Below are 26363 nucleotides of genomic sequence, written 5' to 3' on the forward strand. Positions count from 1 at the left end.
TTAATGAAAAATCGCAACTTTTCCCGAAAGAGAAATAGACAAATTTCCCGACAAATTTATCAAACAAATTTTATAAAAAAGGTAAGTGACACCTCATTGATTGATTATTCATGATAAAGATTTTATATTACAATTATCATAAATTTCATGGTTCAATAATTTGAAAATATTTGTTTCTATAAATACTTTTTGTTTTATAACGCATTATTTCAATATTTTCAATTGTTCCCTCGCTTTCATATCGATTACAATCGATAGGAACATTCGAGAAATTTCAAAGACGTGTCACGTGCACGCGCGATTATTCTCGATCCTCTCGTACTTGTACATTCATAAGTTCGTAGTTGTGCGCTGCGCATTCGCATTCTCGCATGCGCCGTTCAGCCGCTTTGATCTGTGTTCAGCGTGCGCCGTGAAACAATCTTGTCATTATTGCATCATGTAAGTAAATCACAAGAATTTTTGCCAATATGTGATCTCCCTAACGAGCGATCCCTCCGACCGTCCGAGCCTTCAAAATTTCGTCGTGAGACAGTCCTATGTAAACGGGAATTCGTCGTTACGATAACGTAGGACGATCATTTGACGTGTCTCTCTGTTTCGTCCGCAGAACTGTTTTGGAAACTGCGAAGGAGCGAGGATTGAAGGTACGAGATGTTGGCAGCGAGAATCTGCCGGGCCGGTTTCTCACCGGGATTGGCGTCGCTCGTCCGGGCTCCGATCGTCCCGACGACGCCGCAGTTCTCCAATAAGGGTCAGGTCGTGAGATTGTTCGTCAACGATGGGCGCAACTCTTACACGAGGACCGCGAGGAGGAGAGCCACTGTGGCCGAACAAGCGATGGCTCCGGCCGGCGAAACGGGTAAGTCAAATATTTGTATAATATTTGTATGAAATTGTTGCCGCGTGTATACGTAAGACTGGCCGGACTAGCGTGACTTGAAACAAATCGTCGAGAATGTATCGACCCGTTGCCCCTTATGTTTATACAGTTTTGTTTCAAGAACAAGAACAATAAGAGCAAAACGCCGATGTTAAAGCAAAAGAAATAAAAAAGTAACATAAAAACAAATTACAGATGTCTTAAGGTTTGGACCTTCTTTAGTATAACAACTAGAAATACAGTTATAATCTTAAAACGAGTTATCAACAATGCATATATAATAGTGAAAAGTAGTCATGTTCTTTAAGCCAGTTGTCAGCCGCAAAGTTGGTTAAAAATATCAACTAACGGCATATCACGAAATTGACCGCAAACAGTCAACCTCGCAACAGTCATCTCGCAACAGTGTCGATGTTTATTGATAAGAGATAATACTTCAATAAGACCAGCGCAACAACAGTCGTTGATCTTATTTGCCTTATGTTTTAGTTTTGTTTCAATACATGACTGATATGTTGTTTTGCAGCGTTTAATGTCGGGAAAGCAGCAGTTGCTGGAGGAGCGGTGATGGGATTGGGTGGTCTTTGTTATTATGGATTAGGTCTGTCTTCGCGAACAGGCGCCATAGATCACGCACAGTAAGCAACTTGTTTTTCTCTTTCTAAAATTTCTTAGTCGCCTACAACTTTCAAATGCACATGCGTAGAGTTTTAATACTATTTATAGCGATATGAGAACAATATGCAATTTATTTGTATTACAAATTTTAATCGAATTCAATTGCTACTTGATACAAGATGACTATAAGATCAAAATAAAACGTAGAATTTTTCCCTTTACAGGTTATGGCCTCAATATGTCAAAGACAGAGTGAAATCCACTTACGCGTACTTTGGTGCGTCCATCGCGGCCAGTGCAGCATCCGCGGCTATGTGCCTGCGATCTCCCGCTGTTATGAACATGGTGATGCGTCAGGGATGGGTCGCTATAGGTGTATCGCTGGCTGCGATGATCGGCAGTGGCATGATTGTACAGGGACTATCATACAAGGAAGGATTTAATAGCAAACATATAGCTTGGCTAGTACACACCGGCATCTTGGGCGCAGTTGTGGCGCCGTTGACTCTCTTGGGTGGACCATTGGTCCTCCGAGCGGCTTGGTACACCGCCGGAATAGTCGGTGGCTTGTCAGCGATTGCCGTTTGCGCGCCTAACGATAAGTTCCTGGCAATGGGCGGTCCGCTCGCTATTGGTTTAGGCGTGGTGTTCGCCAGCTCGCTCGGTTCCATGTTCCTTCCACCTACGACCGTTCTTGGATCCGGACTGTATTCCGTAGCTCTTTACGGTGGTCTTCTATTGTTCTCGGGATTCCTACTTTATGACACGCAGAAGATCATCAAGCAGGCGGAAACTTATCCAGTATACAACGTTGATAGGCCATACGATCCAATTAATAAGTAAGTACTCGAAAAGAAAGAGATAGAAAGGGAGGATAATCTTGAACAGGATTGTTAAAAACAAGAGGAGTTATTTTTTTCTCGTAGAAAAATATTAACACTATACAGACTGGATAGTTGCGCGATTAATTTTCACCAGTGGCCAATTCTTTATCCAAGAATTGACAAGAAATTATTTTTACTATATAATATATATCTAAAAGAAAATCAATAACTGTGAATATCTGAAAAGTAAGAAGGTTAAATCAACTAATAAATAAATAAATATATTTATTTATACACGCCAATGTGGCGTCAGCCGCGTTAACAGTCGACACATAAATGACGTCAATGTGATGTCATTGACCATTAAAATTTAATAAAAGCGTGTTACAAGAAAATTGGATAATGTAATATTTTGCATTACAATTTTAAGTAATTTTTCTTTCCGAAATTGAATTTTGAGTTTATTAAGTAATTTTTTTAAATATAAAATAATCTGTTTTTTTTTTATCTACGATTATTTATATAATAATTTACGAAATATGAAGGTGCTAGCACAAAGTATTTATTATATTTAAGAATTATTTTAATATATAATTTTAATAATATATTTATAATTTTAGTAATATACTTTTAATAATATTTCTATTCTTGCAGTGCAATCTCGATTTACCTGGATACATTGAACATCTTCGTGCGAGTTCTTACCATACTGGCTGGTGGTGGTAATAGACGTAAATAGAGGAATAGAACGTGATAATTTAATAATGTAACATTAGGATCAAAGTAACTTTAAATTATACATGTATCGCATACATATTTCAACTTGATCATAATACTTGCTTTAATAAGAATAAATTGTACAGTCTTAAACTAGTATAAATAAATTTAAACGTTTTATTACTGCGCCTCTATACTTACGCATACATAAATATTTTTGAAACTTTATGAAAAGTTACTATATCGTATACTGTAATATTAAAAGCGACTGTTTGCAATCTCATGCCTTGCCAAAAACAGTCACGCATTATTTAAAATACTGAATTTTCATTTTACGCTTGAATTTTATCCCGCTACTAAAAAATATATAACAAACATTTCCAATTAAACAATTTTTATTAGAATGCTTGAATAAATATCAGTTTTTATTAGAATGCTTGAATGAATATTTCTATAACTAGCGCCAAACGTGATCGTTCAGCTGAGTTGTACCTGTCTAGTACGAAGATAACTCGACGTACAGCTTATATTGAACGCCGAATCTATCTAAATGTGAAACCGCATCGAATTTGTCGGTACCCTTGTTATTAATTCATACACGGCGAGAGGCAAAATTACGATGAGCGCTGCGAGGTGTCGGCCGTCGACTCCCACCGTCCCAAATCAAGATCGACCACCGGGTCGATAATTGGCAAGTTTCTCTCTTTCTCTTTCTCTTTCTCTCTCTCGGTAGCGAAATCACGTCGCGAAGCGGAGAAGAGGATAAATCGAGTCAGCAACCCCCGCGACGAAGAGGGGTTTGCGCGTGCGTCCCCGTCTTCCGTCGTCGCGAAGGGTGAAACTGATGCGCGACGCACGAGGAAGAGGAACGGAGACGGAGATGTTGGTTGGAACGAGAGAGTGGTAATCATCGAATGGGAAAGGGAGAAAAAGAGAGGGACATTGAACGCCAACACCGTAGCCTCGCAGTCTCCTCTCGCTCGCGCTGCGCGGCACGGAGACCCCGTCGCTGCGTTTCCTTTTGTATTTTTGCGTCAGCCAAGTTGTCAGCGTGGTGCCCGACCGTCTCCTCGCTCGCTCGCCGAGCGCATTTCCGAGTGTTGTAAGCTCAGTGCGTCTCCCAGCGACGGATGCGGGACTCCTGTTAGGCCGACGCTCGAAAGGACACCGGACAGCGAAGAGACTCTCCTGCGTCTTGCGGGAGGAGAGACGTCGGTGACCTGTCGATTTGAAGGTGTAAGTGAATTGAACGGTATCGCCTATGGGGGTGCGCGATTCCACATGAACGCATCGATAATACTTGAGCGTCCCAGCTAGCAGATGCTTCTAAAAGACGTCTAAAGGACGTCTGAAAAATTTTATCGTCTTTTAGACGTCTTTGCGATGTCTTTAAGACGTCTTTTATAACTTTCTGCTAGCTGGGGTACGAATTATCGAAAACTCGACGGGGGATGAAAATCGCGAGCCTGCGGGAAAATATCTAGGGAATCGATCGGAGAACCAACTACCTAATTAATAAGTACATCTTTTCACGAGCAAAATGTTGCCACGTTGCAACGTATTTTTTAGGAAGAAGGACGCTCTTCTAAAAATAAACCGTTATTCTCTCTGAATAAGGCGATATTATCGAAAGATGCAGAGGAGAATATTAGATTTTTTTCAATTTTCTCTGAGGGACGATGTAAACCATGGAATTACAGCGAAACGAATCGATGTAATAAGAGTAATGTAATAATCTGTAATTGTCACTCGAGTAACCTTGCAACACTGTTTACTATGGAAGATTATAATGAACAAGTCAGTGAGGATTACATGTCAATTTGAATGAGCCATATAATGGAAACTGTCGGGTAACTGGAACAACGTATTGATCTCTCAATAACGTCAATAGCTATTCTAAAATCATGAACGGACGAGACTCGAGATACCAAGCAAGCTAAGCATGGCATTCATCTAGCAAAGGATCATAAAATAATTTTCATTATTTGTATTTATTTTTAAGTTATAATATGGAGAGTGAAAGAGAAAGAGCTCGGTTTATTAGCCCACTTTATTTCCTTAAATTTTTAATCTAATGAACCTGGAACTATCTTTATTTTTAATAATCAATTTAATTAATACAGGACCGATATATATGATGTATGATATACCATTAATTACAGAAAACACCTTTACGGTCAGCACTAGATCTTGGTAGCCTAATCATATTATTCGCGTGAATTTTATGTACAATATATTCTTTGCCCTAGCAATCTTCAGTTTCTTCTCTTATGGGGTCTCATTACATCGCCCTAATTGTTTCGCTCGATCCATAGACCCTTTCTCGTACTTTTTTTTTATCGATTCTATACAATTTTTCTTTTTTTTCTGGCCTCAATCGGCTTTTTATAATTCCGATTGAAAAGATCGGTCATATCCGTTTACCTTTCGAACGGATTGTCCGATCATTTAAACCTGGATTTTTTCTCAGTAAACGGTCGATCGAAAATAACGTGTATGTTCTATATCGCTCGCGTGCGACCGCTTCGCCGAGGCGAGGGCCCCGAAGCGGAACGGGCGTCGATGCACGCGCACGGCAAAGTGCATCTCGTTAACGAGCGAGGACGCGCGTGCAAAATTCGCGACACGCGCCGGCGACGCTCTTTCGCTTCAGACAGAAAGAACGGCGCCGCGCGACGCGACGCGACGCGTTGCGACGCGGCGTGGCGGATCGATCGATCAACGCGTGACTGTCTGCGTCAAGTAAAAGAGTAAAACGCACCGTCAGCGAGATCATCAGGTCTGACGAAAGTCACTCTAAACCGACTGTCCACATTAATCGGAACTGAAATGAAAATTATAAATGAATTAGTGTTATAGTACACATAGAGTATATATACACTATAATATTAATTAGTATATATACTATAATACTAATTAGAGTGTATTATATAGTGTATATATTAGAAGAATCTGAATTTATAGTAATATATAAAATATATAGAATTTCTTCTTCATAAATTCTGCAGTAAATCAGATTCCGGGAAATTTAGATGGCACGAACTCACATGAAAAATAAATAAAGTCCTAAATGTATAATATATAAAGAAATTTCTAGAACGGAATTGAGTTTCTGCGGAGTGTTCCAAATCTACTAAAAAAAATATATATATATTTTTTGCTACAGAACTTTCAAAGAGTTCGAAGTAAGCTTTTAAAGAAAATGTTCAGAGAGAATCAATAGTTAGGAGGGTCGATAAGGACGCGATTGTTCACGTTCAGCTCTACATGAAAATTTTTAGAATAATGCGTTTCCTTGGCGGGTCGCCCTGTAATACACTATACTACTTTTCGGAGGAAAAGGCGCACATCGCGAAAGAATACACGAGAGATTGGAAAGCGAGATGAGGGTGCAGGTTGAGGGAGCCTCGGGGCTACCTAAGGGTTGTCGCGCACGTGCGAGACAGAGATGACGCTACGTAGACGACAGTGCCGTTTTACCTAGGGTAGCAACAATTAACGTGCGGCCCGCAGTTTCCTTGTGCAAAATATAAAAACAAATTTAATAGCACATTGTGTCTAATCTAATATATATCCTTTTACGAAAAAGTTTCGTTTGAAAATCAGAGAAAGTTTAGTTCTACACAGATACATCTGTTATTAATTAATATCTCAATACATATTATCTACTTGATTTTATCTACTTGAAATTTTGCTTATAAAGAAACTTTTAATAGCCAGTTAGCAAAATATGAAATCAAAGAGTTAGTTTCTATACAAATCCGTTCTGATTTCTCAAATTTGTTATACATTTATATTATAGAGATAAATAACACGAAAATTACGTGATAGATGTAGGTCAACGTATACAAAAAAAAGATACAAATGGATATAAAATTTCTAATATTCCACAACTCGTGCGCAGCTCTAATATTCCACAACTGTTATGTGAAACACACGCAACAATAAAATGCAGCATAATTTAACACAAGAAGTGCACACTTATTCGGCGTAATAAATTACAGAAAGTTCGTGGCCCGATATGCTCCAAATACCTACGCGTGTAAATTCACGTGTCCAAGACGTTTATGGCACGCGTACATTTAAGGGCGACGTCAACCAAAATCTCCATTTAACTTAATCGGCGATTAGTCGAACCAGAGTGTCGCTTGTGCAACAAATTTCCAACTATATAATTCATTAAATTGTCTCTATCTATATAATTCTAATTTTTCCTCTTCGTCGAACAACAAAACATTAATAGTTTAATCAGTGTTAACAAGATGCTACAGGTATTACCTGCCACACGTTAATCGCCGATTAAGATAATCGGAATTTGGTCGAAATCACCCTCATAAAATCAGGATACAAGGGCGAAGGGGGAGAGAGAGAGAGAAAGAGAGAGGGCGCGAAGTCTCCGGGTGCCGGAACGTGCGAAATCATCCCTGAGGCGGAAGCGGGGGATATTGGCGAATAGGGGGACGGGAGAGTGAACGAGGCGGGGGTGGGACGGTGAAGACGAGGGTGTCGGTCGCGAGTCGATAAACCGCGGGGCTGAACGCGGAGAGCACCCTTGCGCACGGCTACAACATGGCGGACGGTGAGTCCCATTCCCTTTTTTTCCCTCGGCAGCCCTCTGCCGAATGCCGGCCGGAGAAGCCGGTGGAGTCGGCGGAGAGTTCGAGCGTGTGTTTCGCGCGATCGATTCGCGTCTCCGCTTGCTTCGTTCTCGCTGCCGTTCTCGCGCCCGATCGGCAGCCTCTCGGGGCTTTTCGCGAAGAATTTCCGCTTCCGAGCGCTCGCTCTCTCTCTCTCTCTCTCTTTCTCTCTTTCTGTCGCTCGGGAGAAGGGTGACCAGTGATCGGCACCGAAGTGCGTGCGCGAAGATTCCCTTTCTCCCTTCGTCTCTGTCTCTGTCTGTCCATCTCGAAGAAAACGGTGAAATTAAGCCGGCCGCGTTCTTTTTCAGACGAGGATCAATCGATATGCGACTCAGGGAGTCCGTCTCGGTGCCGCTGCATCCCGGTGGACTGAACAACAAGTAAGTAATCTTCTTAACGACGAGACCGGGATCGGAAGGAGAGTGGTTAATTGACAGCCGGCCGGGCAGACGATCATGTCGGCGGAGATAACGATAATGATCGTCCTAATCGAGGGAAACGGACGCGGAAGTTTCGAACGCCGCAGTTCATGGAAAAGCCGTCACACTTTGTTCTCCATATATATTACGTAATGTGTTTCTCAAGTGCCGGTTTTAGTGGCCCTTAAGTACCTACAGAGCCGTTTTTAGCAGTCAATGTTATTTTATAACGAGCTGCGCGTTCTTTCTAAAGCTATAGAATATAGCTCACACCAGTTGAATGTCCTCCTACACTGTTAAATATTAAAGGATGAAATGTTATTTGAATTAATACCTTGAGTTAAATAACATTTTGTTATTTTTAACAAAGTATTAGTTTAAAATAATAAATTTCGACACACCTGGAACGTTATTTGACTCAAGGTATTAGTTTAAATAACATTCCATGTGTGTCGAAATTTATTATTTTAACACAAAACAGTATTATTTTAATTGCATTAGTTTAGTTGAATTAACATTGTTTTAGTTAAATTAACAACATATTGAGTAGGAGCAGTAGCGACCTATAGGAATGGTTTAAAATTAAGTTTAAAATTTGACACTGAATTTAAACAGTGTATTTTATAAGCACTTATTACGTTTAAAATCTTCACCGCCTTTTTGTATAATATGTGTAAAATTGAATTGAAGATATAATCTTCTTTTTACCCTGAAGAAATGAGAAAATTATTGGTCCTTTTTTACCTGTGAATTGCGGAAACTATAGAGCCTTATATTAAATATTAAATTATTAAATAATTTATTAAATATTAACTTAATCTTTCGAATCTGGAAAAGTTTAGAAATTAAACACGAATTAGCACATTTATTTGAAAGAAATTGAAGGTAGTATCTAGTTCTTTCTTGATAGCAAAAGAAATATGACAGTTGCTCTGACTAAAACGATTTAAATCGAATTTTGAATTTAAAATAAATGATTTAAAAATCCACGCTAAATAGTTGCTGAAACATTCCAGGAGCAACAAAAAAAACGATAGACGAATTATTTCTGTACTTAATTTGAAAAATTATCAATTTAATTTTGTTATTTCAATTTTAGAAACGATATTTTGTTATTCGCATTCTTCCACGCGTGCATACATCCAAGCGATACGAGCATACACAATAACGGCTGCGCCGCGTACGCAGACGTCACAGGCTGCAAATGTCAGTCACCGTAATCTTTGCCTGACCAAGTCGCCTGATTATTTCCTAGTTATAAGTTAACGCTAAATATAAACGTCTGATCCCGCTTCCGCGGCGACCGTAGGCGTGCTGCCGCCTATACCGCCTCGGCATCGGCGTGCCCGAGGTGGTATACCTAACAGCAACGCTAGGTAGTATCGATCCACCTGGACTCATTTCTCGGTCTCGCACGCAGCCAGCTCCGCAGGCACAGCCCGAGCCGGAGCGTCGTCGGGGCCGGCGAGATCGGCGATCGCAACGAGAATAACGCGGCCCAGGTGCCGCCGGCCGCCAGTCCCGTGTCGGCGGGCTACCCGAGCGACGAGTCGGCGGACTTCCGGCTGGCCGAGGACACCACCACGTGGTCCTCCCTGGCGATCGCGCGCGACAACGTGCAACAGAGCAACCCGTCGACGCAGCAGCGATCCGTCAACGTCAACAATAATCTCACCGAGCCGAGGATACGAAGGAACAGCTCCGTCGAGAGCCTCGCCAATTACGAAGGTGAGCGTGTGTTGCGTGTGCGTCGCTTTATAAACTTATATTGATTTAAGAAGAACCGATGCTCCTTTAAAAAATATGCAACGATTTACTCTCTTACTCTTTTTTTTATAATTAATAATTGAATTATCGAACCAAAATGACGATTATTCCCTTAAATTCAGCGAGATGTCATAATTTATTATCTCCTACGTCGACATTTATGCTATCTATATTCTTCTTCGATTATTCACTCACGCGTGAAATAACTCGTATGATTGACGCATATATATATTGTCGATGCGATACGGCCGATTCATATTGTATATATGCAATTTTAATCGCAAATCGGAGAAATGTGATAAATTAATTTCGGAGAACAGAAACTGTGATAGAGCGTAAAGAGGATTTAGAAAGACGAAAAAGAGAGAAAATAAGTAAAAGACCTGTATTGTTAGGCACGGTCGAAGAGCAATCCGCCAACGTAAACAACAATCTAACCGAGCTGAGGATACAAAGCAGCAGCTCCGTCGAGAGCATCGCCGATTACGAAGGTGAGCTGCTTCGTCCCCGAATCATCCCATATGCACAATTGAATCGCGCTGAGAAGACGCGAGAGCTTCTCAATGCGATTGAATCACGATGCAATCCATAAAGAAAAATTCCACGTAACAAAAAATAAGCGAAGAGGTAATTCTAAGGTAGATGGAATGGTAAAACGAACAAGACGTATTTTTTTTGTCGATCATATAGAAATCTTTTAAAGAATATCTAGACAATGAGCGGATGCACCTGAATCATTGGATCTATTAACTTCGCAGATCGCCACTTCTATCGAGCAATTGATTGGCCTATTTTTTAGTCACGCTTCTCTCAAGTGCCACTCCATGCACGACGCCCGGGATTTTATTGGAAAACAATGACGGTTGAAGGTTTTGTTGCAGAGGAGCGACAAGGCGAACTTCGATATTTTCCACTGGCTGCCATTAATAACGGCGTATATCCTTGACATTAAACCGTTATCCGTAAAGTGCAGGCACGGGATTTTTAGTTTAACCAAAGTCACTCGCGCGGTCGTTGCGGCGCAAAATGTGGTACGCTTTCGCGATAATTAGCTCTCGCATATGACATGACTTATTTTTAAATCTACTAATTGCAATCTAAATTAAAAAATTATCAGCGCAGAAGCGAAAGGGTGTGAAAATCAATTATTTATGAAATGTAAAAAATGTCTAGAAATCTATAGAATTTCAAGCAATCTATGAAGTTTAATGTTATACAAAATATGCCAGTAATTTCAAACTTAAGCTACGTAGCAGCTGATAATAATTCACTGTGTTAATCTGTCCCACTAAACCGAGGATCCATGCGAAGGACAGTTTATAGAAAGAGTGCAGTCTATGCAGCTTTGCACAAGTAATCATGTATGAAATCAAAGATCTAGTGATTATTCATGCATCACTGGTCCATCCGATGACGACCAACAGAGCGACGACGGTACCAAGAATTCTCCGAGACAGAGAGAACCGTTAAAACCGGGGAATTTATTCTTATCGATGTGTACGGAAACGAGTCGTGTCGCATGTGTGCGTCAAGTAACGCGGGTGGGCTGTGAGAGAGACGATCAACATTCCCTACGAGCGCACGAGCCGACCGCGACCGCGATCGCGCCGCGATGATGACGATGAGTCACGGGTTACGATCCGTCCAATTGTTCGGCCTGTGTGGCTGGAGACGAGTGTAACCGCGAAATGTTGCAGGGCGTAACTCCCCGCACGAGAACTCGTCGCGCGAGCTGACGCCGTCCGAGTGGTCCGACTGGTCCGAGGAAGGGAACCTGCCGGCGGGCTGCCGCGGCATCGTCAACCCCAACTACCCCGGCTTCCAGCATCTGGCGCCTTCCCTGCTGTCGGACACCGACCTGACCGAGGACGAGCACGACAGCTATTCCGATTATCCGCCGCTCCATCACCACCATCACCACGACGAGGTGGCCCCGTTGCCGGAGAACGACAACGAGTACAACAACAATATCGACGACAGCGTCAATCATCTCTGTGGCCAGCGCAACGATCGCAAGATCTTCTACGAGAAGCCCAAGTTCAACATACAGGTAATATCCGTCATTTGAGCGGATTGACCGTACTTGTAGCTTGAAAATGAAAGCGTGTCACGGAGAATTACAAAGATGATCGTGAGATGTGACAAATTCAGAAGTCTGTAGATATGAGCGACATTTATTCCACAATATTTGAAAATATGTCATATGTTATTATCTTGAAAAAAGTTCGATTCTATGTCAAGGTTCTCAATTTTAAGATTTGTTTTCTTTTCAAGGCAATAAAGAACTCCGAAGATGTTGAGTGCCGGATGAGACATTTTTTTTTTAACAGCGAACAAAATACATACCTGGATGACTTGTTCTTTTTATCCGGAACTTTCTTCGATTCTGAGACCTTCCGTTTTCAAATGTTTTAACAAAAAGATTTCAACCATTCATCGAATCGTCGATGAATGGTTAATTTATCTGTCCCCATTGAGCTAAAAAGAACGTTTGATTCCTCTGCGTTGGCATTCATCATCAGCAAAGGGATTAGACCAATTCGGTTTGCACGAGTCACGTCACGACAATCGCGCGACGTCGTTCCGGGATGAGTGAGTCAAACTTGTCACTGGCAAAACCGCGGGCGACAGTCGGCGACTGTCGTATCAACGCGTAAAAATAATCGAGCGCGTCCTCCTACGAGCGTACGCCCGCTCCGTGACATCATCATACCGTTCTCGTCTCTCTCCGTGTTCCAGACTGTGACCTCTCTGTACGAGGCGGTGGTGCCGCCTTCGGAAAAGTGCATCAACTACGTGAAGAGCGTAGAGATCTCGAAGTCTGAGGAGAAGACGCTTTCGCCGGAACCAGAGGAAGTCGTCGTGAACGGCATCGTCGAGGCGGATATAACCCATCTGACGCTTCTGGACGAGCGGGAGGGGAGTCTAGCCGACCCGGTGGACCAGCGCGCCCCCGACTTGTCGCAGGTGACTTTCAAGGATAAACGTGAGAGGGAGGTACCCGTCGAGGTCGAGCTGGTGGAGCTGACCACCAGCGTGAATGAGAGCCTGCAATTCCCGGAGATCGAGGAGATCCTGGACTCTGGGAAGACCAGCGAGATCGGCGAGGTGAGCCTAAAGGTGACTTTTGCGATAACGATTCATTAAGATTAAGTTAAGAGATCTCGACAATTTTTATAATACAACAATTACGAAATGTTATTATTAGTAAATTGCAAATAAAGATTACTCAAGCTGCTTGTAATTGACCCGGGGGAAAAGTTTTTCATGTATAATTATGTATAAAATGTATATTTTCTTTCTCTTGTATAATCTTTCGCATCGTATACTAGAAAAATAAGAAAAAGAATTTAAAAATAATAAATGTGGATAATTTTGTTGTTTCTACAAAAAAGTAAAGTTTCGGGAAATTTGAAAAATTACCCATATGTAATTATTTATAAATGCAATAATTGTGTGTAAAATATGATTATATATGATTACATATAGAGTATTGAATAATTTAATCGCAATTTTACTTTTTGTAAAAAATACATGCAAAAGTTATTTATTATTATTGTTATTATTATTATTATTATTATTATTTTTTACTTAATATTCTTATTATTTTTCTGACATATACGAACAGAGATTATACGAGAGAAAGAAAACATATGGAAATATTTTATATATAATTATGTATAAAAAATGTTTTCTCAGGTGACGTACATGACTTAAAATAATATCTAAAGTGGACGTTTAATTCACTTGATTTTATTTAACATTTTTAAATTGTATTCTGTAATATAATTAACATTTAACTATTACGGTAGTATTTAACATTTAACAATCTTGTATTTATTTATAATCTAAGCTAAAGCCGCCTTGAATTCCATTAATCCCTAAATCCCGTTGTTGCCGATTATGTTGTTCCATCCATAATTAATACTTAATTATCATCGAATACACAATATCCACGGCTTCTCTGTCTGAGGCTCCTTCAATGTTATTATGCAATTGATTTGCATGACAATTACTATCCCGACTAATCCTACTTCCTGTCATTGGTGCCTCTCGCGCCTGTCTGATTCGCGACGTTCTCGTGCTACGGTCGATTAAACGCGAAAATGATTTTGGTGTGGGCGCACAGACGGAGGACGTCGCGGTGGAGCACATCGACCTAATACGCGAGGCAAAGGAGCTGCCTCACCCAGATCGCTCCAAAATAGGCAACCGTCAGCCGGTGACGACGACGACGACGTCGACGGGCGGTTCGGCCGACGACGACGAGTCGGAGAGCAACAGCGACTACTCCGAGGGCTTCGCCGAGGAACGGCCGACCTACACGAAGCTGGAGGAGATCGATCTGCTATCGAGCATCGGCCGCGACATCGGCGTCGATCTCGAGAAATACGCCCAGCCGGTGCCAGACGTGGTCGCGATGGAGTCGATTGAGAGTATGCGCCAACCGCGGTTCGCCCCGATCGTTAAGAATCACGTGGACACCAACAAGCTGTTGGATCGCGACCTTCCGGAGGCATCCAGCGCCGACGCCCGGAAGAAGGAGAAGATGGCCAAGAACCAGGCCAAGCGCCGTCAGCAGCAGCAACAGCAGCAACAATCGCGAAACTCTAATTCCCAAAGGCGTCCCGATAAGCGCAGAGTTGACATCGATAACGGATCTGGTAAGTATCTCAACGCGTGTCATTTTATTCTTTTATTCTATTATTCTAGTTTTCATTTCCGATTATATCTCTTTTTATTATCGTTTTATTATTACATCTATTAAAATTAGTTTCTATCATTTATAATACTCTGCTATAGTTAGTCTTCAAATATTAATTGTAACTTAGCTCTTATTATGTAGTTTGTATATTAATGTAAATTTATTTATTTAACAACTTTTTTATTGTAAATTGTAAATTAATATTATTGTAAATTATAATTAATAATTTTATAGAATAGGTTCTTAGAGAACGTAGATATGTTACTAATATATTTCTTTACAACTTTCCATATATTTTTCACATTTTGAGCAAAACATACTCTTCTTAATGAATATGCGCAATACATGTTATGGCCTATTCTACGGCGAGTCAGGTAATTAACTGATTCGCTTTTCAGTAATTGGAAAAATAATTGCTCTTGCATTATCAGCGGTGATTGCGAGTCAGTAATTATTATAATAATAAGTAATTTCACACGCGCCTTGAAAGTGCTATTTTTAAATAGCTACTCCTTTTCATTTACCTTAATTAAGTTTATTATTTTTAACATTAAATTCAATATTTGGTTTCTTAAATTAAGCTTATATCAGAATTAATTAATTAAGTATTAATGAACTTATAATTGAGCAATAAGATTTTCTTGTCAATTTTTATATTCAAATCTTTCGAAATAATGGAATATTAAATTTTTAATTAAAAAATTGATATCAAGCGATGAAAATTTGTAATGAATTTGAGACACGCTATATAAAGATATATATGTTTATTAATTACGACCCTTGTGAGAAATATACGGTTGAATCGAGATAAGTCTTAATTTTTGACCGACCACTCGAGATTACGTGCATGCGATGGTCCGGCACTCACTGGTTTCCGTTCGGCTGTTTTGGTCGTGCCTCCGCCACGTCGCGTCGTCGCTGTAAAAGTTTCTCACGTTTGACATTCGCTGTTAAAGGTGGCTTCGACGTTTACAATATCGAGACGGCAATGCCAAAGATCGATCTGGACGCGATCGAGTCGCATCTCAGAGCTGCGCGTGAGGAGGAACGTCGGGTGAGTAATCAACATTCTTTTCCACACTTTTATTAGCAATTATTTTTTACTTGGGGATTGTAGCAGGATTACGGACTTACGTAGGGATCTCATTGTACAAATTTAATAACAGTACATTGCTTCTTTTTTTAAAGTGTTATATACAGCTCAAGTCGTTCTTTTTTTATTGAAGTGTTACACCTTATACGCTCTTAGATAATATTGTAAAAGAGGCAGTTTTGCGTATATTTATCTACTAATTCATTCTTCGATACGTAATGCAATTCTATTGATTTCCAATATTTCCTTTCTTATACAGAGATAAGTTCTTAAATTAACTCGAACTCTCGGGTCAATGAGAGCCTTCGGTTCATTCACACTCCTGTCCTCACGTATTCCAATATCCCATCTGGTTATCGTGGACTCTTGAATACGTTCGGCAAACACCGATTAGAGCGTCAATTCTGTCTAAGGTTTCGCGTTTGCGTCGAATGCATTTTGCGGGGGCATCTGTGAGTAGGCGGACGCCGTATGTAGGTCCCTATTTGATACGAGAACTTCGAGCAGACACGTACACGTAACAAGACTTCCAAAGGAAATGACTCTCGAGCTTCAGATTTTTTAAAGACTGCTTTAGTGGAACTTTCCTTCTAGTTCAGTATACTAGAATTTAACGATGAAGCAATTAAGGGGAACGATTAAAAATAAAGGAGAGTGATTACTTAGCATCACGGGCGTGATAATTTATATCGCGCGACCTTGATACACTCGATGACTTCGAACGACGGAGTACATGGATCGATGAAATATAATAAACAAATCGTTTAGATAACTTTGCCATTATTAACGCGAGAGAAGAGTGTACAATTTTTCTGCCTACGCACTCGTTTTGTCACGACGACAGATTTTTTACTCTTGCCCGCCTAGATCTAGAGAGTGGTGCAGCATCGTGCTCCGAATGTTGAATCGCGCACAGGGCAGAAGTCACGCATGGCCAGTCAACCGAAACGCTTTACGTACGACCCTCCGAAGATGATTTAACGATCTTTTGTTGCAACGACGCTGCGGCTCGCATAGCGCAATAAGTTTGGAGCGCTTTCGCGTGCGGCAGATGAGTCCCTTTCCAGTAAATATAATACAATTGTGCAAATTGAATGCATAACTTTCTACTTCGTGCGCTTGATTATTGCACGGCGAAATACACCGTGGTTTACGTAATTGTTTATGTTGTTTCTATGAAAATATGCATAAAAACAATAAACGATTTAAACCAATAGAAACCTTTTGAGAGAAAAATTATTTAAAAATTAATTAAGGTTTTTTTTCTGTAATTATATTTTTATTCATATTCTTCAACTTTATAGAAGAAGAAATTTTGGTGGCTTTACGTTTTGCATAAAGTTCACTATAAAATAGCCATGCTTTTGTGTCTTTAAAACAGTGCGTTTAATTTTTCAAGTTATCAAGCAAGTTATCAAGTTACCAAGCACACTAAGCAATAACGTTACGAAAGACATAACACGTGCAATGTATAGCGCAAAACGCAATATAATGCAAAACTGATATTATTGAGTCATCAACTTCCTTGCGTTTGAAAGTTTTACTCCCGAGCGGGACGCACCGAACGGGACTGCGAGAATGTATCTCACTATCAAGCCATTCATTCCGAAAGCTATCGTACTATAGGCGTCTATACGGAGCGCGCGGCATCGCGGATACGATTCTCTACCCATTTTCCGGAGCGAATTGTAAACTCGGAAACGCGGCCGACAGGCACAGAAGTCAACACACTCTCTCGTCCAGCACTTTCACCAAGGATCCCCGTGAGAGATGCTAGGCTCCAGTAGACAGGGCCACCACCACGATCGCCGCCAACCACCACCATCGGCCGTTGAACGCCTCCTCCGCGGCCAGCAAACCTTAACGAAGGATCTCACTCGACCTGCCTTGCAGTAGTCTCGTGCCGTCTTGGTCTCACGCGCGTGTAAATCTCGTGACTCGTCCTCGAGGTTGGTTGCACCTCGACAGCTTTGGTCTCGACCCGAATCCGATCGGCGGATTCCCTTTCTAGATTACAGTTCTGCTCGCGATAGCGCAGAAAGAGAGAAAGCGAACTTGCGAGCGGAAGGAGAGGAGTAGTATAAGGAACTCGTCGAGAGACAAAAGTTTCTGATAGAACTGCAGATAAATTTTACGAGAAACGAACCTCTGTTCATCCGAGGTGCGCGATCATGGGCAGCAGCAACAAGTCGCGCAAGCATTACAAGAAGGATTCGAGATTCGTCGCGGATCTGTACACGTTCACTTACGATGACGACTTGGATTGTGTAAGGGATGCGAAGGACGAAGGGCGACAGCGTATATCCGATGTAACTTACAATTAGACGCGAAGTGAGATAAACGCTGGAGCTGACGCGTTGAAATGTGGATCGCAATTAAATTCGCTCTGTGACTCGGGGAGCGCGGAATAATCTGATGTTTATCGCGTTTCATTCTTTTCACTTTCAAGTGACAGATTGACAGTGATCGTTCCCGTTCTAAATTACTGAAACGCTGTTTTCAACGAAATCACTTTGCAGCTTGACACGTCTTTTTTAACGCGCGAATCTTTTTTATAATATCTTTTGAATAGTATGTTAGGAGACACCTGAGCTACATCTTTATCTTAATTCTTGATTGATTGATATAACGTCAATATATATAATATCTATTTTTTGTTGGATTACTTAATGTAAATTAACATTGCAAAGAATTAGTTGTAATGAAGTAACAATTTAATATATTGGTTCAAAATTAGTTCATATCAATATTATTTGTGTGTATATATGTACATTATAACATAATTTTAAGAATAATGTGATAGTCGAGAATGGTAGAACTTTATCTAACATATATTGCAACAAAAATTAAGGAAAAGAGAAACATTGTTTATTATTACATTGATTTTATTACAATGTTTAACAAAAGATGACTTTTTTCGAACACAAGGGTAAATAATAGTTTTTTGGATACTCGAATGTGATTCCATTTACCAAAGCACTCTATCAAGTCACAATTTTGAGAAATTTGTGGTTAAACTTGCAAAAAGGGCATTCAACAACCGTTTTTTAATCTGTTCTTTGCTCTCTTAAAGTATATATACATATGTATATACATATGTATATACATATAAAGTATATACATATGTATATACTTTACAAAAAATATAATTTTATACATGAGATACGCACATCTTTATGATATCTTTGAAGATTCTTCAATTCTTCATAAGGAAACAGGTTGTTTCTTCTATTTTATTTGCTTTTATTTCCATTTTTGATGCGCGTTTCTTATAAATTTCATTTTCCATTAAGAGTTCTTTTTTTCTCTCAAAAAAAGTCATTTTTTATATATGTTTAATATCTTCCTTGTGTTTGTGAGTGAGATCAGAAAATTTATTAAAGTAATCGTTGGCAAGCTTTTCGTATTGCGTTTTAAGTTCATGTAATTCGCATTGCGGAGCAGATAATTGAGCTTCAAGTTCTGAAATTTAAACTCGCGGCACAGACATCGAGTTGACAATTTTCTTTTTGTAGTAATCCTATTTCCATATCGTGTTCTTGTTTCGCTTTTTTCAGTTTGTTTAACAATTCTCCAATGTGCGTTTCAAGAGCTTCGATCTGTTAAAGATTAAACCCGTTAAACAAACGAAACAAACGAAACATAAGAGAACTATATATTGTTAATACAATAGTTTGGGTAGCAGTGTGGTCTAGTAATAAAGCGCCAGACTCGTAACCACGAGAAACCTGGTTTGAGTCTACCTGATCACAGAAATTTTAATATTTTAAACTGTACCCCTCCCCTCGTATGAGAAATAAAAAGGGGACTCTCGTACGAAGAAACTGGGCTCCGTCTTTCAGAAGAGACGTTATAAGCTCTATTTCTAATAATTGAGAGCGAAGTATCAAAATATAATATAAAACAACTATGATAAACATCAGGCAGAATTACAATTTGGTAAACGGAGTCGTATTTATCGTATTCAAAAAATATATTATTAATAAAATCAAATATATCATTAAAATTATGTAAGTTTTTGCGTAATGAACCCACCTATCGTTGAAGCACTTGTCAATTAATTAAAACGATATTTTGTCACAATTTGACACAAATCGCTTCAATGTGACAGTTGGGGTCACTATACAAAAACTGACATAATTTAATGATATACTCGATTTTAATAATATATATTTTTTAACGTAACAATAACACTGTTCAACATAATGTACAAGAATAAGAAATAATAATTTTCCGTAGTTTTTTTGGACGCTGAATACGGTCATTTTGAGAAATTTGCAGTGAAAGTTGCAAAAAGGGCTATTTTAGTGTACTTTGGCATATTATAACTTCGATATGTAGTGTGTTGGGGAAGTTTTATTTCAATCAAAATTTAGTATAAATTGTTAGGATTTGTGACGTGTGATAGAACAATTTATATAGTAAATAGATTCGTATTCAGCGTCTAAAAACGAAATGGAAAACGGTCACCTTCGTTCTTGTGAATTTTTTTGTTGAACAGTGTACTAAAACTGACTTATCATATTTTTTTACGTTTGTTGTTGCGCAGCAGCGAGCGATTATCGCGGCATACTTATAGCTTCAACACTTTAAAGAGCGAAAATGTCAACTAGCATGGCTTTTAAATGTTTTAGCGTCAGAGATATGTTGATTCGAAACTACTATTCAGAATCTTAACGTCACAAGTTATTTTAAAATACATTGGAATCCATCAGAATTCAATTGCAAGATGCATGAGAAATTACCACATTCCTCAGTCGATCTTGCAAGTGGATTGGAACGATTGCATTATTACATCTGGGTGTCAGGTTCAGTTGTCTGGGTGTCAGATGTGTCAGACTTAACAAAATTCCAAATTCCTGTTCGTGTTGTCGCTGTAACAGGAAGGTCGGCGAACCACGCAATTCGGTACGGTTCCGGACCGACGCAGGCGTGAAAGTGGGTCACGGAAGTGACTCGCGGTGCTAATGAACAAGCAGATTTTAGCGTGGAAGCAAGTCCCGCTGCTGCGATTGCAATTAACTTAACTTACACTACGGGATTTTATCTATTAAACAAATCTGCAATTTGAATCTGAAATTCTGGACGATTGTAAAAGCTATATCTTGTGGCATTCCACGACTTTTAGGAGGTGTTGAGAAATTTGGAAGATACTGTTTTCGACTATCACTAACGTATATCCGATTCGTTTTCGAATCTACGGAAGTCTGTCGCCCTTCGCAAGAGAATATAAAGTAATGTCGCCGAGTTTCATGAAAGTAACAAACGTTAATTTGTGAAAGTGGCGTCAAGATGACGAAGAGGAAGCCACCACGGAAACGGATAAGCCCCCGGAACTGGTCGTGGAAACCGAGAAACCGAGAGAAACGAAGGGAGAGAATTTGGAAAGGCCTGATTGCGAGAGGGAAGATTTGATTACTCGATTCGACAGAGTTGTACGAGGCGAATTTGATCTGCAGGTGTGAATTAATTCGACAAACGTGCGAGTGGAACGTGTGCAAAGGTTTAACGACCGCAACAGCATGCATTTGACATCGAAAACTATCTGAATTTATGATATTATTGTTACTCCTAACTGTTGTATGATATTTATTTCTAATTATATTGCATAACATGATTAATAAGGTGGATTAGATTGGACATCTGACTGAATTTTCAGATGCTTTCTATTCAATTTTATATCCGGTATTCACAAATTTTGATTTATTTTTGATAGAACACATCTAAGTTTTGAGTTAAATTCACATATTGTAGGAAGTCGTTGACTTTTTGAGTTTCCTAAAAACTAAAAGTTTTAAATCATAATTTCCAAGTGCAAGCGTACTTGCGTCCTTTCGAATTGTGCTATCATATCAGTTTGTTCAATATGTAAAGCGTTTAGCGATTATCGCGGTTCATGAAAGTCGACTAACATACTTTTTTCTTGTGTTTACAGCGACGAAACGATCGTGAGGAGATTAGAAGGAGACTCGCGATGGGGCCTGATGCCGAAGATTTACGCGCCGAACGTGGACGAAAACCGAGTCTCCAGTCGCGTCTTCAGAGTGGTCCGTACAGATTTAAATTTTATTTTCCTTACGATAGTATCGGATAATAATTAAGTAAATGAATAAGAAAATGCGTGAGTAATTTATTTTTAAAGTGACATAGGCCATCAAATTATTAACAGATAGCATATATGGAAATTTTATTTTTACTTACTTTTATTTGCAGGAGAAAGATACATATTTAATTATATTCCTTATTATTAATACATTGATAGGAGCAAATGATCAATGAATTGTCAGCTCATTTTTTTTTTACATGTTTTATGATTAAAATGCCAAGTGACGGATCACAAAAATGCATCTGCGCAGGAATGAACCTCCAGATCTGCTTCATGAACGAAACATCGTCGGACACTGAATCTCCGGGTTCGGAGAACGACACGTCTCCTGGATCCACGCCCACGTCCCTCAATTCGAAGCAACTCGATGGGAAGCAGGCACCAACGAGACCACAGATGTTGAGTCTTCCATCTCTAAGACTCGACTCGAACTCCACACCGCCGGTCGATGAGGCTGACTTCTTCGCACGACAAGCCAGACTGCAGACCGAAGCGCGAATGGCCCTGGCACAGGCCAAGGAAATGGCACACATGCAGATGGAAGTGGAGAGACAGAGACTGAAGCAGAGCCCCATCACCGAGATGGTGCGATGCAGCTTGGAAAAAGTAAGTAGGAACTCTAATTCGTTGATTAATAATAGTCTAGATAACATAGACTCCATTTATAGTAGAAGAACTCCGCATAAAGGAAGCCAACAAAGGAAACATATGTTATAAGCTATAAAACGAATCTTATGCTATTTTTATAAATCGATAACGATTATTAAAGGAAGAATTAAACAAAATTTGTAACAAATGAACGATATACTTTAATTTTTTAATTCGTAGATTGGATATATCACCTTCGATCAGTAAATAAAAATACAAAAAACTTAATATGTAACATACTTTTACACAATTCAAGAAATGTTTTATTTCATATTTCAATTTATAGTACTATAGTTTATAGTCAACTTATGATTGAACGTTCTCAACGTTCCGTAAAACATTCTCAATAAGCAAACTGCCCACAGTATGACAACAAATTGACAGCAGATTGACAGCAGATTCGTTCAGATATTGTAACAGATCTGATATCACTTGTATCCGCATTAATATGTGTTTCACCGGCAAAACCTGCCGGTATATAATAAACAGCGGATTGTCGGCAGAAATCGAACAGAATCTGTCATTTCATAAATGGCTATGAAACGGGATGTTCAGTTTCTGCAGTCAATCTGCCATTATATTTTGTTAGCAGATTCTATTATATTTCTGCTGGCATTCTTTCGACAAAATTTGTAACAGACACTTTCAAAATCTGCGTTGACACTGAGTTTTTCAGAATCTATTTATTTTTTATTATTTAATGAGCCTTTGGATTTTTTCAGGTTGGTGTACAGCTGGGAGAGGATAGACGTAGATTGTCCCGTGTGCTTCTCACGGAATTGAACGTCGCGCAGCTGCAAGTGGTAGCGAACGACTTGCACGCGAGGATTGCCACATTAAACGAAGCGCTCGTTGAAGGACTTTTAAGGAGAGACGATTTGCATATGGAGCAGGATTCGATGCTCGTTGATGTGGAAGATCTCACTCGATATTTGTGAGTCTTAAGATTCATAGCCCAAAGGATTTATTACATTTTTTTCTTTTTTTCATAAAAATAGTATATTACAATTTAATTATTTCTTTCTTCTTAATTTTTTTCCGGTTTTTATCTAAATTTATCTACAGATTTAACAAAAGTGTGAATAAATTAATGAAAACTTCTTTCTTTTTGAAATCATCTTCTTTTAAGTAACGAAATTCTAATTACAAAATTATTGTAATATATAAAAAACACAATAATTGAAAAAGAAAGAATATTAACGATTATAATTTCGTTACGCAGAGGTGCCAAGCAGGAATCGTTGAAGAAGAAACAGCAAGGCATGCAGCAGGCGGCAAATCGGATTCATCAGCAATCCCCTCCAGCTCCAACGAAGTTGTCGATGAAACCGAAATTGACACACTTGAATCGCGGCCTGGTTGCCCTTGTAAGAAAATAATCCTTCGCCACGAGACTGCGCAGTCTCGTCGGAAATTGAACTCCGAGCTGAGAAGGGCACCACGGACTTTAGGGACGTGAAAAAGCGAAAGAGAAAGAAGTGAAGAGAAGCTTCCTTTTTGAGATAGGAGAAAGAACTTCTTTCGAAAAGAAAGGTAAAGAAAAGGAGGTCAAGAAACTTTCTTCAACAGACGAGAACGGAATTTTCATTAGGAAAAAAAGATGAAGAAAGCTTCTTCGCGAGAAAAAGAATGAAAGATCTCTTTCAAGAACGATGATAAGGGAATTTTTCATGGAAGAAAGAATATTGTCAAATATAAAAAGACAATTGCGTTAGAGGCCGTGGTGTGCGTGCTCGAGAACTCTAAAAAAAAACACGTAACGATCAGCTTTGATAAACGGTGGAATCGATTCCTACCGTTCTCCGGTAAAGGGAGAGCAGGAAGTATCTTTCCCCTGAATTTCCAAGAGTTTTTACAGCTTCGTCGTTAACGTGGAAGTAGAAATTTACATATTTGTGTACCGCGTAAGCAAGAGCAGAGCAACGATCCTTCGTTTGTACCCTCACATTGAGATTCTCCGTCTCTCTCTTTTTATCTCCTTCTCGTCTGTACTCGCTCTCTCGGCCCCTAAGCTCAGATTATGTCCCGCGACATGCATGCATGTGTCTACGAGTGTATCGAGTTATTCGCCTTTAAATAATAGTGTATCATTAGCGAGAACGAATCCCTTCTCTGTACATATAACGAATCTAATATTATTAGATTATTGCCGTATCGAGATTTCACCTGGTGTTTAAAGAGCGCTTCGTTCCGGTCGTCCAATGTAAGTCGCGTGCGTTGATGTGATGTTAACATTTCGTAAAATCGTGTTTAATTTAATTGCGTGGTAGGGTAATTCGAGCAACAAAAATTTCTGTATCTTACGAATCCATCTTTAGATTTATAAATTCAACGATTCAACGATAAGTATTCTGATGTGTATAATACTCTTGCTTCGGTAGATCTCTAGATCCGCCAATAGAAGCCGCCAGCTGATTAAACAAATCCTTCGCGTATAAATTTGTCGTTCCACTCGGCTTGACTATACGAGATATCGGCGAGACGATGAACCAGTTTTTATCTGTCGCAAACGACGAAGAAAGTCAATATACTTTCTTGAACGACACAATGCGCGCGCAAGGGAAAGTGGAAGGAATGGTGAACGCCAACGGAGGCGAAGGGAGTGCAACGACCGTGAAGAGCAAAAAATGCGTTACATATCCAAATAGGTGATCTAGTATGCAAAAAGCGATTAGTCCATACATAGGACAACTTGTGAAAACGTAATCGGATAGAGATACTGGATCGAGCGTACCGTTTGTGAAACTTATTCGTATATGCAAGTGTTACGAAGACGACTTCGAACTTCGAAATTGAAATTATTCCATTGATATGGATTATTCGGTTCTTGCATCGTGCTATCGTTTTTGCATGCTGGTCTCTCACGCGATCTCATTCACACGCAGAATTTCGAATGTAGCCGAAATAAATCTTAACGAGTCTAACAAAGCTGCAACTAGCTTCGTTTCTTAAATTAAGATTATTTTAAGATTATACCAACTCGAAATAGACCCATTTTAAATGGAATAAATATTCATATCCTGACGCGTGTGCGTAAAAATTTATGTGATGTTTTGAAAATACTTTCGATTCTTAAATCCCCGATCGGTCTTAAGTAAATTTGCAAGAAAAGATTACTTACCACAAATTTAACTATTTAGCGATTTCACACATTCTAGTATGTATTATTTATTACCAGTCCCAATACGAATCAGTTCTCTTTGGCAAATTACTTTCACAAACGAATAGATTGAATGTATTCAGCTTGTCAACACTTTTTTCGAAAACGTCGAAATTATTCAACTGAAATGAAACAGCTTCATCCAAAAGAAAGATGACACAGTGAATTTATAGTTCTTAATTGCGTGCTGGAGACATTTGCTTAAGAATAACCTATTCTCGATCACGACAATGTTGCATTATAAAATTGTCAGTACAGTCATATAGGGGACTTTCGATTAGTGCTACGAAACGAGTTCCACTCGCCCGTGATTAATTGAGAGCAAAGGCAGCTTTTTCATCGATCATAGCACAATTGAAATAACATTTATAGAAAACAAAAAAGATTGCTTTAAGACACCGCAATATAACCGCGATCACCCGCGAAATATCGAACTCAAGGTTGCGCAATCGGTGGTCATAAAAGTATCATCAAAGAGAACCACATATTATCTACAAAATACTTTTAATCGTAATAATAATTAATAATATACAGATTGTAAATAACTAAACAATAATAAAATATGCTGTAACAAGTTCTTTCTCTTTCTCTCTCTCTCTTTCTTTATCACTCTCTCACACTCATACTTTCATTCTCATTCTCACTCTCTCTCTCCTTTTCTCCTTCTCATTGTCAAATTTCTTCTAGTTCCGCCCTCATGAAGGATCGAAACAATGAAGAAGGCACGGGCAGTATCGGATGGTGTTTCTTTTCGGTTTCATTATGCACCTTTCTCTCCCTCAT

General features: G+C 39.4%; 2 protein-coding genes and 1 long non-coding RNA gene across 5 annotated transcripts; 2 read left to right on the forward strand and 1 right to left on the reverse strand.

The window, feature by feature from the left end:
* The first annotated feature begins 291 nt into the window (after positions 1–291).
* Positions 292–3225, forward strand: LOC139812951 (growth hormone-inducible transmembrane protein). Its single transcript, XM_071778145.1, has 5 exons — positions 292–441; positions 611–862; positions 1410–1521; positions 1726–2340; positions 2980–3225. Exons 2-5 carry the CDS (start codon positions 655–657, stop codon positions 3062–3064), a joined length of 1020 nt encoding a protein of 339 aa, XP_071634246.1. The 5' UTR covers positions 292–441; positions 611–654; the 3' UTR covers positions 3065–3225.
* An 896-nt stretch (positions 3226–4121) lies between these two features.
* Positions 4122–12601, reverse strand: LOC139812970 (uncharacterized). The gene is made up of 3 exons (XR_011731996.1): positions 12215–12601; positions 5804–5866; positions 4122–4262 (listed from the first exon to the last, which is right to left on the reverse strand). It is a non-coding gene; the product is annotated as an uncharacterized lncRNA (long non-coding RNA).
* Positions 4137–26157, forward strand: Schip1 (Schwannomin interacting protein 1). Of its 3 annotated transcripts, none has more exons than XM_071777994.1 (12): positions 4137–4278; positions 7991–8062; positions 9522–9829; positions 10264–10359; positions 11566–11918; positions 12608–12988; positions 13998–14532; positions 15530–15627; positions 21602–21713; positions 22023–22378; positions 23143–23354; positions 23643–26157. In XM_071777994.1, the coding sequence occupies exons 2-12, from the start codon at positions 8007–8009 to the stop codon at positions 23797–23799; spliced, it is 2664 nt and encodes an 887-aa protein (XP_071634095.1). In that variant the 5' UTR covers positions 4137–4278; positions 7991–8006; the 3' UTR covers positions 23800–26157. The 3 variants fall into 3 exon arrangements, with proteins under 3 accessions (XP_071634095.1, XP_071634097.1, XP_071634105.1); XM_071777996.1 differs by lacking the exon at positions 4137–4278 and adding an exon at positions 7533–7621 and having other exon boundaries at positions 12608–12976; XM_071778004.1 differs by lacking the exons at positions 4137–4278; positions 10264–10359 and adding an exon at positions 7533–7621 and having other exon boundaries at positions 12608–12976.
* Positions 26158–26363: the final 206 nt, after the last annotated feature.

Source organism: Temnothorax longispinosus, chromosome 1, assembly GCF_030848805.1.
Source record: "Temnothorax longispinosus isolate EJ_2023e chromosome 1, Tlon_JGU_v1, whole genome shotgun sequence".
NCBI classification, from domain to species: domain Eukaryota; kingdom Metazoa; phylum Arthropoda; class Insecta; order Hymenoptera; family Formicidae; genus Temnothorax; species Temnothorax longispinosus.

What these genes read in the sequence shown, in the direction of transcription:
- LOC139812951 (XM_071778145.1), top strand. Translation starts at nt 655, where the DNA reads ATGTTGGCAGCGAGAATCTGCCGGGCCGGTTTCTCACCGGGATTGGCG. An exon ending in GGCTCCGGCCGGCGAAACGG is followed by an intron (nt 863 to 1,409) that starts GTAAGTCAAATA and finishes GTTGTTTTGCAG; the next exon opens with CGTTTAATGTCGGGAAAGCA. An exon ending in GGCGCCATAGATCACGCACA is followed by an intron (nt 1,522 to 1,725) that starts GTAAGCAACTTG and finishes TTCCCTTTACAG; the next exon opens with GTTATGGCCTCAATATGTCA.
- Schip1 (XM_071777994.1), top strand. Translation starts at nt 8,007, where the DNA reads ATGCGACTCAGGGAGTCCGTCTCGGTGCCGCTGCATCCCGGTGGACTG. An exon ending in GAGCATCGCCGATTACGAAG is followed by an intron (nt 10,360 to 11,565) that starts GTGAGCTGCTTC and finishes GAAATGTTGCAG; the next exon opens with GGCGTAACTCCCCGCACGAG. An exon ending in TCGGCGAGGTGAGCCTAAAG is followed by an intron (nt 12,989 to 13,997) that starts GTGACTTTTGCG and finishes GTGGGCGCACAG; the next exon opens with ACGGAGGACGTCGCGGTGGA.